This window comes from Pseudorasbora parva, chromosome 16 (assembly GCF_024679245.1).
Source record: "Pseudorasbora parva isolate DD20220531a chromosome 16, ASM2467924v1, whole genome shotgun sequence".
NCBI classification, from domain to species: domain Eukaryota; kingdom Metazoa; phylum Chordata; class Actinopteri; order Cypriniformes; family Gobionidae; genus Pseudorasbora; species Pseudorasbora parva.
Window position 1 is genome coordinate 5,807,438 of NC_090187.1, and position 19,201 is coordinate 5,826,638.

A 19,201-nucleotide genomic window follows, 5' to 3' on the forward strand; every position below is an offset into this window, starting at 1 on the left:
GGTCATGAAATCAGACGCAGTATAGAGAAAGAGAAATAACTGCTAAATCTCACGCAACACATCATTTGAGCTCAAACTGTTAACCTGTGATAGTGAGTGCAAATGGAGAGGGGAAGGAATAGGGAAAGTTTTGCAGTTCATTGAAACCATGTAATCTCTCCTTTTCTCTCAACACAAGGTATCTTCCTGACGGTTGTCTGAGAGGATTAATGTGCTCATATTTAGTGCTTTAATATTCCTGTTGCTCATATTTAAGACTTGAACAAACCCATTACACTAAATACTAAACTTTTGTGCATTACTCTGTATCTGAAGTTTTTTTCAATACTCATTTTCACTCACTCTTTAATGAGTAGCCATGTAATAAGTGTGATTATGTTATTTCAGCTGGTCACAATGATAAACAGACCCTTTCAGAGCGATAACTTGTTTTACAATAATCTGAATTCTGACAGTGGTGTGATAAAAACGACTGCACAATCAAAAATGGTCTTCATGAGTATTTTATTAGCTGATATAAAAACTGCTCCTGCGGTGTCAGGCAGTGGGAGAGAGCGTCTGAAGGCTGCTCTTTACGGTAGCCAGATTCTGTTTCCAGGAGCTCAGCGTGTCAAAGAGCTGCTGCCACTGCTGTTTGCCAAAAGTGCGGTGTGTGCTGTGGCTACAGGAAGTGACACAGAAGCACAGTCACATCAGTACAGGTGGATTTACTACAACTGCTTAATACAGTTAAGTAGTTGTCAAACTCAATACACAGTGGAACAACATTTGAAAATATCTGAGGGCTAAGTGCCAGACAGGTTCAATGTTTATTGCAAAACTTATTGAAAGGAACTTATTGCACATATTAAACTTGGAACTAACAAAGCTTAAGTTATTGCCTATTAAACCTAGACGGGGTAAACACAGCCTGGTCTGTCGGCGATTTAAAAAGACAAAAAAAAATTATTACTATACCAAGTTTTCATTACAAATACTTTTAAAAATGTGTTTGAATATATTTTCATCCGCCGGGATGATGGAAATAACATCATTACCTAAAGACGTAAAAGAACTGATGATCCGTTTTTTTTTCATTGAAACGAACTGTCTGAAAGAACCAGTTCGTGGAAAAGAACCGAACTTCCCATCACTATTATCCACCTGGCACGCTATTGGCGGGTTTAACATGATGACGGATAGAGAAGCGATGGGTCGTTGCCCGTTGATCACGCCTCTTTGGTCTGATTGGTTGAAGGACTATCCAATTGCGTACAGTCATTTAATTTATGCTCGTTGATCACGCCTCTTATGCAGTAGAAAATACAGAGCAGACTCCCCAGACCAATGTTCAGTCTTAAATTGAGCTTGGTCATGTGATAGCCAGACAATATAAAAACAACATTAAACATTATATAAATGAAAAATCAGTTGTATTAATTTCTTATGGCTTTATTTGCAGCTTTTCCTGGATCGGACTCAGGTTAGAACTGATACGGTAAAACTGAAAAGATTACTAATTGTTTGTGTTTACTATTGCATTAATGGCATTTGAAGCTAAAACTCACGGTCATGGTAAGTGCCGTAAATTTCTGACAAGCTTGAGGTGTTTGGCTAATCACAACGCACTGGGTCAGCTGACCAATCAGAGCACTCTGGACTTTTTGGAAGAACAGGTTTTGTAGAAATCAGCATGTTAAGGTATTCTATTACACCCAATAAATAAAAAACTTTTTTAAATATAGAGTCATATGCCCTCTTTAATATGAAAATTAAACTTTTGTTAAACTATTTAATTTGACTGGAACTGAAACCTCTGTTTAGTGTGCGTTTCCGACTTACCTCACCACAACCTTCCGCTGTGTCTGGTCGATCTTGCAATAGACCATTTTGGTCCGAACAGCTAGAAATTCACAGAAAAACACAACATGTATAGAAGTATGTGGGTTTTTGTCCAATAAAAATGTTTTTTTTTTAAACATTTATTTTACATACCGTCAATGACGAAGGCCTCAACTTCTTCAGCACCGATCTGCAGCTCCTGCTGCATGGTGTCAAATAAGATCTCCTTCATCTCTACCGCCATGCCCATGAATGTCAACAGCCTCATTTTTGCCATGTTCTGCTCATGAGACAAACCTAAAAACACAACAAGAATCATTCAGTACTCGGTTTGATCCTTAAAGGGTTACTTCAGCGATTAGCATATGGCTTTGTATTAACACGACATTTATTAATAAAATATTGGTAAAATAAAAAGATCTGTATCAGCAGATAATCATTTTATGACTTAATCGTTGTACACTAAACTTGGCCGTTATACTTACAGAAGTTATACTTATCGAAAATAAAGGCTTAAACAACTAAAAAATAAAAAACATTTAAGGGGCTACTCTTTTGGTGAAAGTTCAGACAGCTTTTCTAAATGGCCACCAGACAGTGTGATCACAAAGATACACATCTCAGTGTGCAATGGTCTGATAAGCTTGAAATTACAGGAGGTATACAGTAACAAACATTATTTGGTAACGACATTAAGTACGATGATACATTTAATTTTTTATATAATCTGAGCTCAGAGATAGTAGTGTGCATAATAAGTACATTTACCCTATAGCTTAAAGTCAGATGCTCTGAGAGCTACTTGTGCTGACTGACAGATATATACTAGCGGTGTTTAATGCAACACCATGACAAGAAATCTGTACAAAAATCCTGATCAATCAATCAACTTTATTTATATAGCGCTTTTACAATAACGATTGTTTCAAAGCAGATTCACAGTGTTAAACAGGACAAGATTGCAATAAAACTTGATTTGGCTGTACAGTCGTACTGGAGAAAACAGTGATGTTATCAGCTTCATTTAATTTATCATAAAGCGACAATGTTGGCAGATCAGTATTATAGTTTATAGAATTAAATATGACCCAATTAATACATTTTATTTGTATATTTAGTTGTAGAATTCTAGTGTCCCCAAATGAGCAAGCCAAAGGCGACAGTTGCAAGGAACCAAAACTCCATCAGGGCATGATGGAGAAAAATAAACCTTGAGAGAAACCTCTCATTCAGGGTGCCAGTTCTCCTCTGACCCATTATCAAACAGATGATTATTATTCTGGCAACCTTACAGGTCAGAAATCATATTAGATCAGAATATTCACAGTTTCTGGGTATCATGCAAGAGACGGGTTTATTGAGGATGGCACGTCGATTACTCAAGAATATATGAAAGATCGGAGCGCCGCACCAGACACTGGTTCATTGAGGATGCCGTGCCGATCAGAGCATTCCTACTTATTAGTAACAGTTTCTTTAAATATTGTTTTAAATAAATGACTGCCAATCGACTGAATATTTATTTTTTAGGCAATGACTTTAATAAAATCAACCTTTTAATAAAAACATTTTACAGTTGCTGATTCAATTAGATCATACAAAAAGCTTATGACGAAAAAAAAAAAAAATGGTAGGAAAAATTAATATTTTAGGCTATTTTGCTTGTTTCAGATCAGTGGAAAGAAAACGGTGTTATTTTATTGCATCTTTTTGCATTGGTAGATTTTGATTACAATAAATATCTTTTTAATATTTTTTTCTCCTGCATTGAGCCAGAAATCTATTTCAGCAGCACTTACATACATCAAACGTTACTGATTTTTTTCATACATTTGCTTGATTTTATACAAAATTCTACTCACAAAAAACATGAAAATGTATTGATTTTCTAATTTATGGAGTGAAAGGATGCATCAAATCCCCTGGTTTTATCGAATGTTCAGATATTTTCTGGAACAGTGTTCAAATGAGTGCACATTTAATTAGATAATGCCTCATTTGAATATTTAAACATACAATTTCCGAAAACTTTAATGTCTGAAAGTCTTAATGTAATCAATGAACTGTGGATTTTTTTTACCCTATTCACCTGGGGGTCTTGGCACTGGATGTAGGTGAAAACGATTACTGCTGACATTGACAGTAAATATTTTTACTTTCTCATCAGAAAATCTGTTTATATTAATTATAAAATAATCAAAGTGAGTAGGTGGTCAATGAGCCATTTCCTTCAGGGTTCAGATGGGGGTGCAGCTGACTGTTACATCAACACTTCATCAGGACTAGTCTGAATTGGCTGTCGCTGGTCAACGGCAGGGAGGATTTTGCTCTAATTAACGTTCGGCTTTTAAAAGAACCAAAACTGCTGAGACTCAAATTCCATCAGTCCAGCGACACCACAGCAACACAGGCTCCAGACGTGCGCGCGTTTGTGCGCCTGAAAGGTCCAGTGCATTTAAAAACAAACAGCACTGGACAGAAGAGGAATTACTTTTTATTAAATGTTATTTTAAATATGAAGCAACACTCTTTAACACTAATTACCAGTAGCTTCAATAGTTATAATTATCTGAGTTATACTATAGCACAAAATAAATGCCTCTATTTTACACTTATTAAAATTGTCACAATATAATATAACAATTAGTTTTATTCGAAGTATAAATAATGTAAGTATATTTTAGATTATAATATAATCATTACCCCCCCAACAAATTAATTATAACAAAAATATTTTATACAATTAATGAAGAAATATAGTATTGCATTCCACTGTACTATTAAAAATAGTATTTAGTCATAATAAACATATTACAATAAATAAAATAAATATTATAAAATAAGTATAATTAGTTATTTTTATTATTATTGTTATTGCTATTAATTACAATTTCTTGATTTTTATCTCAGATTTATGCAATTCATGAAAAAAAACTAAAACTAGAAACACATGACTGATAAATATTAGCCATTTTAACATTATTAAAAATACATAGTGACTAAAACAGTCTATCATAGAATTTTATTGTTTTTTCAAGCGAGTTGACAGTTTGAAAGTTGTTAACAATGAATTGATTTCCCTATGGCTATAAAAGTCACGCAAAATATTAAAACCTTGCAGTAGAAGTTTAACATTAAATAAAGGCACATAAACAGTACCTGAGATTATCAGCGCCATACTTTGTATGCTGTTCCATCCACACACATCGCAGAAACATTAACTGTTTCTAAAATAGCATCGTCACATATCACTGTAGTGGCTGATTGGGGCAAAAAACTATGATTAACATGGAAAAGATACTTTTTATCTCGCCGCATCGAATCTGGTTAGGACACGGTGTTAAGAGTGTCATGGTTATGAATATAAAGCCCTTCAGACTGTACTCACCGAGAGACTCAATGAAGTCTTTGTTGCTCTGGTAAAACTTCACATACGCGATAAGCTTTGCACTGACAAAGATCGTGAGGAGCTGGAAGAAGAAAAGGGCATTTTCTCCAAAGGCTTTCTACTCGTATAATAATTTAAATGTTATATACAAATACATTTTCTTACATCATGGATGAGTTCTCCCTCCAGGAAACGCACCGGTTTCAATATCAGGAGATGGTCGAACAGATAGGTGTTTGGGTCTTTCAGGGCACGGACGATGCACCTGGGAGAGCAGGCCGTATATGTTAATCCCTAAGACAACAGATCACAACGGAGAGGCTGAAACAGTGGAAGTGAAGAGAACATCATACCTGTGTGCATCCACTCGCGCTTGTGAAGCATTGTCCTCTGTATAACTGCCCAGCAACTCCACCATTACTTTGGCTGCAGCTTCACTGAAAGAGACCAGAAAAAGGTCAAATGAGCAAAACCCACGATCCCTGAACACAGACCTAAAAGCTTGGAGAGCAGGCACCTCTTCTTGCAGTCGACCAGTGCTTCATACACAAGACGGAGCAGAGTGTGTTTCTTCTCTGTATTCAGATTCCAGTCTGTGATCCACTTCCGCACCTGCATAAGACACGAAACATCAACAATGCTTTACGATTTTCCTTTTTATTGAATTTGGGAAGCGTTTCCTAATTACACCAATACTGTGAAACTAAGAGAAGCAAGCAGTTTGAGTGTTAAAGCTAATGATGCCAAAAAAATTCACAAAGAAATGTTCAGATCATATTCCACCCTCCAAAACAAAACCAATAAAATATTAAACAATTTAATTAAAGTAATGATCAAACGGTCTTTTCTTTCATATTGTGATGCATTTGATAGTGTAACTGATATATAGGGCGGGTTTTACTCAACAGTTGCTGATTGGATGTCAGGCTGTGGGCGTGGCACATTAAAATGAACACGAGTTTAAGATCAAATGATTAGAGAAGACCTGCATACATCACAAGAAGATCTAGTTGACACTAATGAATCATTAATTCAGTAGATTATGATTAATCAACTTAAAGGAAATAACACTATATGTTAAAAAAACCTGATATTTTTCACAATAAGTTCTATGACATGCATATCAGATGGGTTCATTTTCTAATTTCATTGCAATCATGCACATTTCCTCCCCAAATTCTCATTACAGTAACAAAATCTAATTTTATTTACTGTAATATTTCACACCCATCTCTGGACACCGATGCGCCATGATTCTGGAAAAATTGATCATCACGTTTTTGAATAGAGTTCATGATGAGTATGAGTTTCATTCTTCTCCTGAACACAAAAGATGATATTTGGAAGAATGTTTGTAACCAAGCACAGAGCAAACATTGACTACCATAGTAGGGGGGAAAACAATGGTTGCTCTATCTGCTTTGTTACAAACATTCGTCCAAATATCTTCTTTTGTATTCTGCAGAAGAAAGAAACTCATATAGGTTTGGAACAGCATGAGGGTAAGCAAATGATGGCAATTTTTTTTGGGGGGGGGGGGGGGGGGGGGGGTGAACTATGCCTTTAAGCACAGGAAAGAAAAAACACTGATCCGTTCTACATCAGGCCATCCTTAAAGGGGGGGTGAAATGCTGTTTCATGCAAACTGATCTTTTTACACTGTTAAAGACTTGGAATCCCATACTAAACATAGACAAAGTTTCAAAAGTTAAGGTGGACGTTTGATGGGAGTATTTCTTTGTCAAAAATACTACTTCCGGTTAGTCATAAGTTTCGGCAAGTTTTTTTCGATCATGCGTCCCCATTGACGTTAATGGGGGCGGAATTTCCTTGTATGGGCCTTACGGACAATTCTACCGGAAGCGCGTGAGAGAGAGCGAAGGAGAGAGCGAAAGCAACAGCCTACGCCCATCAAAGCGCTGGCTTGTAGGATGCTTGTAGGACAGGTGATGTGCACATAACAATGTCACCAAAAAAGTGCGTTTTTGGTTGCCAGACCAAGACAGTCCTGCACAGATTCGCCAAAACCCCGCGTTAAGGCAACAGTGGATGTAATTTGCTTTTCCGGATCAGCAACTGAGTTGCGCGAATGTTTATATCTGTTCGCTGCATTTCGGTGCCGACTGTTTCATAAACAAGGCCCAGCTCGACGCCGAATTTTCCCAATCGCCTAATGCTGAATGATGGAGCAGTCCCAACGTTAGAAGGGTGAGTGAGACTGCTTCAAATGTCTGAGTTTTTTTTAGTCCGCTTACTGTCTACACAAACCACGCGTAAACACACAAACACACGTGCACAACTGCTCTTCCCACATGTACACCTTCAAAGACAAAAATACGACGATATAATTCAAGTATAAATATGTAAATAACACAAGCCACTAAGCATATTATATAGTTAGTGTATAACTTGTACCACATAGAGACGTCCTGCTCTAGTCGTTTTTGCTGCTGCTCCTGTTCAACTGCAGCCTCTGGGTCTGATTCCGGATCATAGATGTATGGCTGTATCTGATTAAAAGCCATATTTTTATTTTGAATAAAGTTTTTTTCCCGCTGTTAGGGATGACACAGCTTTACGACGCACTCGACTCAACATAGCAGCAGCGAGCACACGTCATTATTTAGCTCCGCTCACACGATACGCCCCCACCCGCTCGGCTTTTTTCGGAAAGACTCGGAACAGCGCATCTTTCTTATATAATTATTAAAAAAATAAAGACTTTTCGGAGATATGCAGGATGCAATGCTACTCTATAGGTACTCAAGATTTACATGACACTGACTGAAACTGAGTGTTTCACCCCCCCTTTAAAAATATTCTTGTTTGCCGTAACCCGACCGACCCTGTCAATTTTGGGCCGACTCAATTTATTATTTTTTTTCCCTTTTAGTCCGACCGACTTACCGGTTGTAAATTTGCGTTAAGACCGACCAATTTCTTTTTTTACTCTTCAAACAACTAATACAAAAGTAATAAAATAATATAAAATATATTTTAGTAAGTATTATAAATATATAAATTGCCTGGGTTTACATACAAACGAAGGCTACGTTCTTTATTTTTTTAGAAAAAACAGTGACGTCATCTATGTTTACACTAAGGTTAACGGATGTCACACTATGGCCTGCACGTGCGTTCGTTTCGGCTCATTCTCTCATTCACTGTAACGTTAGACTATTAAAGCCCTGTCGGAGATTTCGCTGCATTTTGTGACAGGAGTCAGGACCATGGACACGTTACACACACCAGGCAAGTGCACTGCAGAGGGGAGGGCTTTGAGGGTTTGAGCCCCTGCCCTTTTTGAAAATTAATCAAAAGTGCCCCTCTCAACATTCATCATCAAGAATTATAATTAATATAACAACGTGTACAAAACAGTAACAAATGGCGGAAAAGCCATTTATCTTGTCTCTGTCAGTCTGAAATATCGTTGTCATAACGCGTTGCTATGGGTTGCGTGTGTTTTGCTCGACTACGCGCAGCGCGTGGTGGGAGCGGCGGCACTGCTTGTAACTTGAAAAATAATGCTTTATGCATGGTTCTGTCGATGGATACGTGCTGGCTCCTCATAGATAGGCTACACTACAACAGCGATAATAAAAGAAAAACGCGGGTAAAACAGTCTATCTTTGTAAACTGTGTTCAATGCATGCGAGTGCTGCCGTATGACCAGTCATTTTCGCCAGAAGACGCGAATGAGAACTCTGCAGTGTGAGAAGCTGTCTCTGTGCGCTCGTACAAAAGCGCGCGCACGTCTCACAGCGCGCAAATATTTAGTTCTTTTAAGTCTTGCTTTGAATGGACAAACTCACACAAAAAGTATATCAGCATGTCGATCTTGATGAGTCTCCAAGCAGACATAGTCTGATGCCTTAAGTGAACTGTATACAGTCGAGAAAGACGAGCATATCCCTGTATTAGGTCTTAAAGGGGCAGTAGCCTTCTGCTGTCTGTCAAACAAAAGATAAGGATGTCACTCACTACTCTTGATTGAATAGCTTTTGTAATTTTAAAACGGATTGATCTTTAATCTAAACAGTTACATGTACAGTTATTTTACATGTGATTAATTTATTCAATATCTGTACCTAAAAACTAATGTTAGACCTACCTGAAAAAATCTGAAAAGCATTGTTTATTTTATTAGTATCTTTGCTCAATAGTATTTATTTTTGCAGCTGCTTGTATTTAAGTTTTTTGTTCTTATTTTCTTTATTTTTATTTGACAATAATTCTTTCTTTCCCTGAGCATGGCAAATAACAATAATTAATTACATTTTTATAGCGCTTTTCTAGACACCCAAAGCGCTTTACATATCGAAGAGGGGAATCTCCTCAGCCACCACCACCAAATACCAAACCGTACTGAAACCGTGAACCTAAAACCGTGATATAAACCGAGCCGTGAGCAATTACACCCCTAGTGTAACATATGTATGTGGGTGTCACAAAATTAGAAAATTTTCAAAGGGTGCCATGAGTGAAAAAAGGTTGGGAAACACTGATTTAGTGATTGGCTGTGGCTCGACGGCAGGAAAAACAATCCAAACAATCACAATTTTTAAACCTTTTTCATCATTAATGTTAATCAAATCTATTATTCTAAATGTAGGCTGTCAAGAAGGAGGAAAGAGGGGCAGTGTCTCTTCAAAAAAACTGAGAGACAATACATAATATTACAAAAATAAAATAACGTCTGAAAAAAATGGTCTGCCATTGTCTGTGATGTTTGTTTACTGTAATATTTACCAGTAAAGAGTAGGTTATAGCTACTTAATTAATTGAATTCATAAAAAAAAATCTTTTTAATATTCAAATGCACTAGTCTATATCACCAGATGCGTTGGTTTAGCAACAAGTGCAAGCCACTTCAGAGACACAGATAGTTGCGTGTTCTGAGTTAACACAATTGAGCGTAAAAATACGAATACACATACATATCATATACAATACATATCACTGGAAAATACTTAAACGGGAAGACAGCGGGAAAAGAGCTAAAATACCTGAGAAACCCGGAAAAAAAGGGAGGGTTGACAGCTATGAGTCAATGACAGCTAGCGGTGGTTTGAACATTTTCTTAATGAATGCACCTGAAATTTATGCAATAAACATGTTTTTGACAAATATTTCAATTTGTTTGTGGTCTATATAGCCTGCAATTAGCCTATGTGCCCGAAGGCACGGCTTGAAGACCCAGTCAGTTTAAATTCATACCTACGTAATCACCATCACCAAAAATGTACTTTTTTTTTACATTAAAATTTGAAAAAAAAAAATTGACCTACCTACCGACCCTTTTTTAATTATTTTTTACTGTTACTGCAAACCAAAATATTTTTAAGGATGGCCTCACGCTGATGTCCATACCTGGTCCAGCTCTGTAGGAATGAACGCAATGGCGTTGCAGGTGGCTGCCACTTTAATCAGACTGCAGTAAACGGTGTGCCTCACGGGTGTGTTCTCATCCATACCGTGGAACAGATTGCTCAAGCTGAACAAGAAGTTGAATAAAAGCAAATGAACAGATTTGAAAAACAGATTCAACAACTGAAGTGAAAAGGCACTCACAGCTGCATCCTGAGCGAGGGCCGTTCACCCTCACGGAACTTCACCAGCTTCTCACATAAACTTTCAATGAGAGCCTCCTGTTTCTCTGTCTCCAGAATCAGCAGCAGGGACACAATGCTGTTCATCACACTCTCGACATCTGCAAGGAGGGATAGAGAGAGATTGAACATGTTCCTCTACACCGTATGTTTTGCATACCAGGCTTCAAAGCTCTACCTTCAGCTATTCCGTACCTTTATCATCGTCTTTGAGGCAGACGTCACAGGCTTCAATGATCTGAGCCAGGTCCACATGCAGGCCTCCTTCTGAATTCTCCTCAGAGATCTCAGCTCCTTTAGATTTTAGATAGGACCTAAGCTCTGACGCCTACGAATGAATGACAGAACACAAATGAAAAAATGGATACAATAAAATCACATCAGAAAACACCTGCCTGATGTCTGACCAAAACATCATCCAGCCCCTAAAACATATGAGGTTACAGACTGCGTAATATTTGAGGTTTATGAGACATATGCGTGACTGATGCTTCACAATACCCTGCTGAATCATAAATATGCAAACATTTGAGCATATTTCTGTCTCTTAAATTCATTATCACGAAACCAGTCCGTTGTATCGATACCAGCTAAAAGCTAACAGATGTTAGCATCTGAAAGCATGATTAAGCCATATGCCGTTTACTTGGTTGAATTAGGAGAGTAACGACGCAAAACTGCTTGTGAATTACTTCAACGTACCTGGTCCTCCTCCGTTATATCTATAAACGCCGGGACACTCATTATTTTATATTATTTTAAGAGCACAGATAAGAATCCACGCTCGCAGCCTAGGTTCACAGGCCGGAAGAGAATCTGTACATTTGCCGGTGATGCAAACGCACTTCCGGGTCACAGACTTAAAGGGATAGTTCACCCCAAAATGAAAATTCTGTTATCATTTATACCCTCAAAAGTTGTTATAAACCTGTATGAATTTTATGGAAGCCCGTTTCCGCCACTAAATAAAAACATAAAAAGAGTAATTGCGACTTTTTATCTAACAATTCTGACTTTTCCCCCTCACAATTGCGAGTTTTAAAGTCAGAATTCTGAGATATAAAGTCACAATTGCGTGATATAAAGTCAGAATCATATCTGTCAGAATCATAAAATACTGTGGAAGTCAATCATATCAACTGCTTGGTCACTGTCATTCTTCAAAATATCTTCTTTAGTGTTTAGCATGAGAAAGAAATTCATACAGGTTTTGAACAACTTGAGGGTGAGTAAATGAAGGGTGAAGCTTCAATGGGACACGTTAGTGGATTTGATATAGTAAAGGAATCAAACATTAATGAGCTTAATCGTAATCTTTTGGCTGTGCATGCATCAGGGAACACAACTATTAGGCTATATTGACAGTAATAACACAATTAAATTCTGAATGAATCTGTTCACCTAAAACAGACAATTATTTATGAACTCCACACTCTAAAAAACGCACATGGACAAACCCAACCGCAAGGTTAAAATGTAGCTTAAAATTGTATTCAGCAGTTGGGTTTGTCCATATTTGACACAAATTTGTACTGAAAACAACCTAGCATTTTTAGAGCGCATGTATTTCTAAATAATAATCCACATGCTGATGTTGCCTTCACATAAGTAACATGTTGTCATGGCTTTACTGATCATATAATTTTTCACAGTGCAGGTGTGGCATAACAATCTTTTAGAAGCCAGGCCCCCCATATGATCAGTGTGGGACCCCCATCTTTAATATGAAAAAAAGCAGCTATGTAGCCTATAATATTATAATTATGTGTTAAATATTATTTGAAAAAAAGAAAAGAAAATAAAGATGATATTAAGTTGCATGATTAATTTAAGCCCCCCTGGTTCTTCAGACCCCAATTTAAACCCCCTTAACACATCATATGGCCTTCTGTAGGCTTCCATCATAGTCCACCATGTCCATTGTGCTCTGTATTTTTCTGAAACCACTGGAAAAGTTTTTTGTTGGAAATAAACCAACATTTAAGTTATTATTCACTGATAACTTCCACATCAAGTTAGCTGAGCAAGTGGGTGAGTTGATCTGAGTGAGTGAGTTGAACTCGTGAATTAGTTAATGAATCATTCTTTTGAGCCGGTATAAATTAATTGGTTGATCCAAATCAGACTTATCAGATTTATTCACTGGGTTTATTCACTTAGGTTCAGGAGAAGGAATACAGTGGAGAAATACAGTGCCAGAAGTTGAATGGACTACAGACTACTTTTATGGTGCTTTTTAGTTTTAGGGTTTTATTTTTATTTTGTTTCCTGTTGTGTACACCTTGTGCTGAAAATTTCTAATATTGTCACCTATCTTATAATGCTATAGCAGCACAAAACAAACAAACAAACAAACAAACAAACAAACAAACAAACAAACAAACAAACAAACAAACAAAAAAAGCAGAAGTTTTCATTGTAGATGAAGCGAGCAGGATTTAGCTAGTAATGTGATCTCAAGGCGTATACTGAAATGACTATTATACTTAAAAAAAATCTCATGTCAGTGAGCACGATTTTAAAGCTGTTGCCTACTATGTAATCTTTCCATCCGCTAGAGGGCGCCTATTCAAAATAAAGGCGTAGTTTGATGAGGCCAAGTTTGAATGCAGAATCTTGGGACAGCCGGTGGAAAATAGGACTCGGGTAGAAATCATGTTCATTGATGCGGTTGTTAACGTTACTGTAGTGTAAAGCAGAGCAGGACCGAGTGTTGAGGAGCTGAGCACGGCCGCTGGAGAGATTGTTGCGGAAACACACTCCTCGCAAACTCCGGGACTTTTATTATGACGGGCATTTTTGCTTTTCCTGTCATGAGTATGCGGTAATGCCTCTCTGTTTATCACATTAGTTACATTTAAGTATGTTTAAAATGATGTTATGATGTTACTCTATTCGTTCGCTCAGCGGCTGCTGTGGCTGTGACACGTGTTGTACGCTGCTAAGAGTAAAGCGTTTCTGAAAAATAAAAACGGAAACGGAGGGTAAGGCAGATATGACGCAATTGACAGCCAACTCCCTCAGATGTCCTGGTTCATTGGTTAAAATAGCAATTTTCTCACAATTTACAAATAGTTGGAAACATTTGGTATATTGTAAGAACTCCACTGAACAAAATATATTTTCTGGCCTAGTGTTTTTTGGATATTTTACTGCAAAAATCTTACAGTGCATATAACTTGCATATAACGCTATAACTTCAGGTGATTTTTGGTTATTATATTAAAGAACACTCTTTAAAGGATGTAAACTTTATTATACATTTTATTTTATTTTTATGTAAATTTCACATTCATAGATGCAAGTTTACAAAAGGTAAACCTCTTTTCGTAGTCTTTGAAAAAGAAATTAATATGTATATAGAATATGTATATAGATGTGATGTCAAAATCTAAAAATAGTAAAGCAATTAAAACAATTAATATATGCTCCTCCTTGAACATTTTCACAGAAAGGGAAAGTATTTAGTGGTGCTTACATGCAGAATATATTCTCAATCTTATCATTGAATTATAATACAAATTGCAATGATATGTATAATATATATATATATATATATATATATATATATATATATATATATATATATATATATATATATATATATATATATATATGTGAACTAATGATTATGTACCCTCTCTTTTTTATTTTGTTTATATGTTTTTTGTTCTTTTATGTTGAGGCATGTGAAATGTGTCTTGTTATACAATGATATGGACCTTTGTACATGCTTTTTGTTGACAATAAAGCATTAAAAAAATAAAAAAATAACGCTATAACTTGTGGCCCTCTAGTGGTTAAAAATTAAACTGCATGCATCTCGCGGAAGAATTGTTTTGGTTGTGCTTCGGCTGATCGAGGCTCCTCTCTGCGCGGAAGAATGTGGGACAGGCGCCTGTGTACACAGGACATCTTATCAGAGCGGATGGACAAATAAATCAAGTTTTTTCCACAAACTGTGATTTCCCAGAGGTTTGTCGTTGTGAATTATCCACTGTAATTGTTCTCCATTCACTGTGACAAACATTCAGCAGATCTTTTTCTTTGTGCTATGGATGTGACGTGACACATGGTGAACGACCTATGCAATTTCCGCGCGAAATCCGTCCAGGAAACTAAATATTCATTATTATAGGTTTATCAAACTGTATTTGGGTAAAGTAAAGATAGGATTTGTAAGATAGATTTTTTTGTAGTCTCTTTTTAATAACATTTTGTTTTGTTTATTACATCATATCAAACATTTATTTTCTCATACATTTATCTTTATAAACTTTTGTGTAAAACCATTTTAATTAAGAATAATAAACAAAAAACAGAATGAGAACAAAAACTTGCTGAGTGCGCTATAGCAAGGCAAATATGAACTTCCTATAATAATAAGAGTCTTTAAAATATTCAACTTATACCTGCATTAGTCTACTCTAGCAGTTCAGAGTTATTTACTGTATTTATTTATTTATTTATTTATTTTTTACCTTTAGGTATACATCATGCTTGCATTTCTAACCAAAAGTACAGATGGGAATTACTGGCACCGAATTCAAGCACACGGTATGTAAAAGCTTAAGTATTCTGCATTACAACAGGTCATTCTGGGTTTAAAGTTTATGAGTCACATAAGTCATCTGGCCCTGAGCAAGCTCTCTCTCAGTGTCTATGTAATTCTTCCAACATCCGGTTATCAATCTTGCAATTAAAAGATTAAAGCCAACCTGACCTTGGACACATAAAACAACAAGGGTGATGGTCTTTTGAAAGTTAGATGATAGTATTACATTTCGAGCGCCGGTATGGGACCACCTTGACAGTTACTTGTATTCCTATCCAGGGATTTATGCGTCTCTCAGGTCAAGGCAATTCCTATGTCGAATCCTTGGTCATTTCTTCTGGGAATTCAATATCTTTTAAGTGCTGTAGGGTTTCCTTGCTGTTTTTCTCTTGAGAGCTGTGGCTGCGGGAGGTATATCTTATAAATATAGTAAATCTGAATGAGCAAATTCACCAGTATTTGGCTGGAGTTACTGCTTATGTTTAATTTCTTTTTAAGCATGAAACAGGGAATAATCTAAATAATGTTTCCTTTGCCTTTATATTTTTAATGATACAAAAAATTCTAAAAACTATTCTCAAAGAGTTTACATCATTGACAAGTTGTGTGTAGTGTTAGGGGCTTTTCAGGATTATTCACTGATGTTTCTGAAATTGTTTAAAAGTTTCAATTTGATGTTGGGTCTGAGTGGTTGGCTATTCACACTGAGTCACAGGGAGCGGTCATAGATACAGACAAAGTTACACGAGTGACCTCCACGCAATGCTAGAGAGAATGTGGAAACACTGAGAGATAGAGGAAATAACGGATCAAAGACCACTCTAGTTTCAAAACTAAACACTTTTATTCCATGTTTAATTTGAGTGACACAACCATAGATTCACAGCAAATAGATTGTTTTAATTTAATTTAATTTATTTTCACTATTATTTGACCTGACTTCAAAACATTTTAATTTTTGTTTTTGAAGTAAACAAGAATTATAGGCTGATAGATAGATAGATAGATAGATAGATAGATAGATAGATAGATAGATAGATAGATTGATAGATTATTAGGAGGCCATGATGGACAGAGGCCAATGGGCAAATTTGGCCAGGATGCTGGGGTTACATCCCTACTCTTTTTCCAAAGGGCATCCTGGGATTTTTAATGACCACAGAGAGTCGGGACCTCGGTTTAACGTCTCATCTGAAGGACGGTGCTCTTTGTCAGTATAGTGTCCCCATCACTATACTGGGGTGTTAGGACCCACACAGACCCCAGGCTGAGCGCCCCCTGCTGGCCTCACTAACACCTCTACCAGCAGACACCTGGTTTTCCCAGTTGGTCTCCCATCCAGGTACTGACCAGGCTCAGCCCTGCTTAGCTTCAGTGGGAAACCAGTCTTGGTCTACAGGGGGAGATGACTGCTGGCAAGATAGATTGAAGGATGGACGGACGGACGGACAGACAGATAGTTTGATTGATAGATGATGGACAGATGGACAGACAGATAAATTGTTTGATTGATGGATGGATGGATGGATGGATGGATGGACAGACAAATAAATAGTTTGATTGATAAATGGATGGCCGGCCAGACAGATAGTTTGACTGATAGACAGACAGATAGATTATATAGATAGATAGATAGATAGATAGATAGATAGATAGATAGACAGACAGACAGACAGACAGACAGACAGACAGATAGAATATATAGATAGATAGACAGACAGACAGACAGACAGACAAAAGGACGGACGGCCATAGAGACGATAGATTGGCATCTTTTTTTCTACTATTTCTATTTTACTTTTTCAATATTTATCCATATGTATTTGTTTCTGCTCATAAAGCGTTAGGACATCAGCAACTAACAAGAGACGATGCAGATGCATCCCTGTTCCAAACCACGCAACTTTGCAAAGTCATTGGCCAATCAAACGCTCTAAAATGCTTTTAGAAAGCACCAAGTGCAAGAAGTATGTTGGAACTTACAACCAAAACTGGTTAAAAAAAGTGTATGTAAGATTGTGGCCAAAAATGGTAGTGCAATCACTTTCAAATGACTGCCAGACAAGCTGCAGGATCAGCAGGAACGTTTGTATCTGCAGCTGTGGTAACTAGAGCAGAGCTGGCAACCCAGATGCTGAAACACTACTGACTTTGTGATTGGTCAATAGGTGGAAGGCGGAGCTTCAGGCCAAAACACAACATGTCAACATCAACATTAGTTGAGGGCTGCAACAACAACTTTTAAATGACAATATCCTGGCCGGACTACTGTTGTCAGTGATATAAGTATTTGAAATTAACATGATTTCTTAAAGGTCCCGTTCTTCGCGTGTTTTCGAAGCTTTGGTTATGTTTACAGTGTGCAATATAACATGAGTTCATGTTTCGCGTGTAAAAAAACACACTATTTTTCACACAGTTGACTTATCTGTACAGCGCTGTTTCCTCTGTCCTAAAAACGGCCTGATGATTTCCTTGTTCTATGAAGTCCCTCCTTTTAGAAACACGTGACGAGTTCTGATTGGGCCAGCGCTTCCTGTGTTGTGATTGGACAGCAGCTTAGCGCACTTTGCCCGGAAAGGTCCCGCCTCATAACCATAACGGGGCGATGCAAGCGCTGAATGCGCGCTCTTCTCCACGTGGGAGAGCAACAAGACCACGCCCCCTTTTTTGCGTATTCTTGTGGGCGGAGGGTTAGTCAACAAACGGTTCTAGTGACGTCATTACAGCAGGAAGTGCAGGGGTGTAGTCCAAACCGGCCGTTCGCTGTAGGCTTTGAAAGGGAACTTCTGTTAAATAAAATATCTCGCTTGGCATTAAACTTTTAGCGTTATAATTTTACAGGGATTATTTATGCTCTAACAGCAACATTTCACACTAACTAAAGTTTGAAAGTTGGAATCGCGAAGAATGGGACCTTTAATATCTAGTGACATGTCAGGGCTATTTTATGATTAATTGAAATACATTTCTTACATACAGTTCCTTTGCTTTTGGGAAACGCACCCCAGATTTACAGACCAATAGAAAGACTACTTGTCTTTTTGATGGTTTCTTTGTGTTATGATAAATTCTTTTCTATTTAGTGTAGTAGATACATAGACAGTCCACACTCTGGTTCCCACAGTCTGTGTTACTGCCTTCCTCTCCTCCCTGTATCAGGACTGTTCTCCTCTATCAGCAAGGTCAGTGACCTCATCAGAAAGCGCCACGCCTGAGCGAATCACACACACCGCGGGTGACTTGATTCTAGGTGTACAGGAACAGACGGGCGATGGACAGGAATGTGGGACAAATGGCCACTCCCACACTCTTAGAAAGGTTCCAAAAGAGGGGGTTTGTTTTGCAGCAATGGCACTGAAGAATCATTTTGGTTCCCAAAAGAAGCGAAGACATTTTAATAATCTAAAGAAACTATTTCCACTAAAACCCCTTTTGTGGTTCCATGGATGTTAAAAGTTCTGTTACAGATGCCAGTAATGAACCTTTATTTTTAAGAGTGCCGAAGGGGGTAGATTTTGGAGTATAATGAATTAATTTATGTCAGTTTCTGAATTATTAATTTCCAATTTGCAATGCGCAGTAGTAGCACATGAGGTTTTTTATGGAAAGTGTGTGTACCATATCTCCAGATTGCTGGAACTCTCATTAACATGCGTAGATGTCTGTAAGTGACGAAAGTGCCAACCCTGTTAGTAAAGGGAATGGAGTGAGTGTGTTCTATTGCTGGAAATGTTTTATGAGTCACGGGGCATGTCCATGGTTCAAGTAAAAACGGACCTTTCTGTCACTGAGACATTAAACTGCGCATGTCAAAGCAGGGAT

At 37.4% G+C, this 19,201-nt stretch overlaps 2 protein-coding genes across 7 annotated transcripts in view; one reads left to right on the plus strand and one right to left on the minus strand.

Annotated features, from left to right (window-relative positions):
* Positions 1-487: 487 nt before the first annotated feature.
* eif3m (eukaryotic translation initiation factor 3, subunit M) lies at positions 488-11,666 on the minus strand. Its single transcript, XM_067419268.1, has 11 exons — positions 11,524-11,666; positions 11,017-11,149; positions 10,784-10,922; positions 10,583-10,706; positions 5,727-5,821; positions 5,563-5,646; positions 5,375-5,474; positions 5,210-5,291; positions 1,975-2,118; positions 1,822-1,882; positions 488-661 (listed from the first exon to the last, which is right to left on the minus strand). Exons 1-11 carry the CDS (start codon positions 11,563-11,565, stop codon positions 538-540), a joined length of 1,128 nt encoding a protein of 375 aa, XP_067275369.1. The 5' UTR covers positions 11,566-11,666; the 3' UTR covers positions 488-537.
* A 1,847-nt stretch (positions 11,667-13,513) lies between these two features.
* Positions 13,514-19,201, plus strand: part of wt1b (WT1 transcription factor b) — a 74,202-nt gene continuing 68,514 nt past the window's right edge. For 5 of the 6 annotated variants that reach the window (XM_067419306.1, XM_067419311.1, XM_067419307.1 and 2 more), the window contains exons 1-2: positions 14,670-14,796; positions 15,309-15,378. The gene's annotated coding sequence lies outside the window, so the exon portion shown is untranslated. Of the gene's footprint in view, positions 13,646-14,669; positions 14,797-15,308; positions 15,379-19,201 lie in introns of those variants that run through there. The other variant, XM_067419309.1, reaches the window with a different exon arrangement.

Excerpts from the sequence above, each read along its gene's own strand:
- eif3m (XM_067419268.1), bottom strand. The coding sequence starts at position 11,565 with ATGAGTGTCCCGGCGTTTATAGATATAACGGAGGAGGACCAG. Across the intron at positions 5,475-5,562 it reads GCGCGAGTGGATGCACACAG|GTGCATCGTCCGTGCCCTGA; the intron begins GTATGATGTTCT and ends CTGCTCTCCCAG. Across the intron at positions 2,119-5,209 it reads AGACTTCATTGAGTCTCTCG|GTTTGTCTCATGAGCAGAAC; the intron begins GTGAGTACAGTC and ends TTGTGTTTTTAG.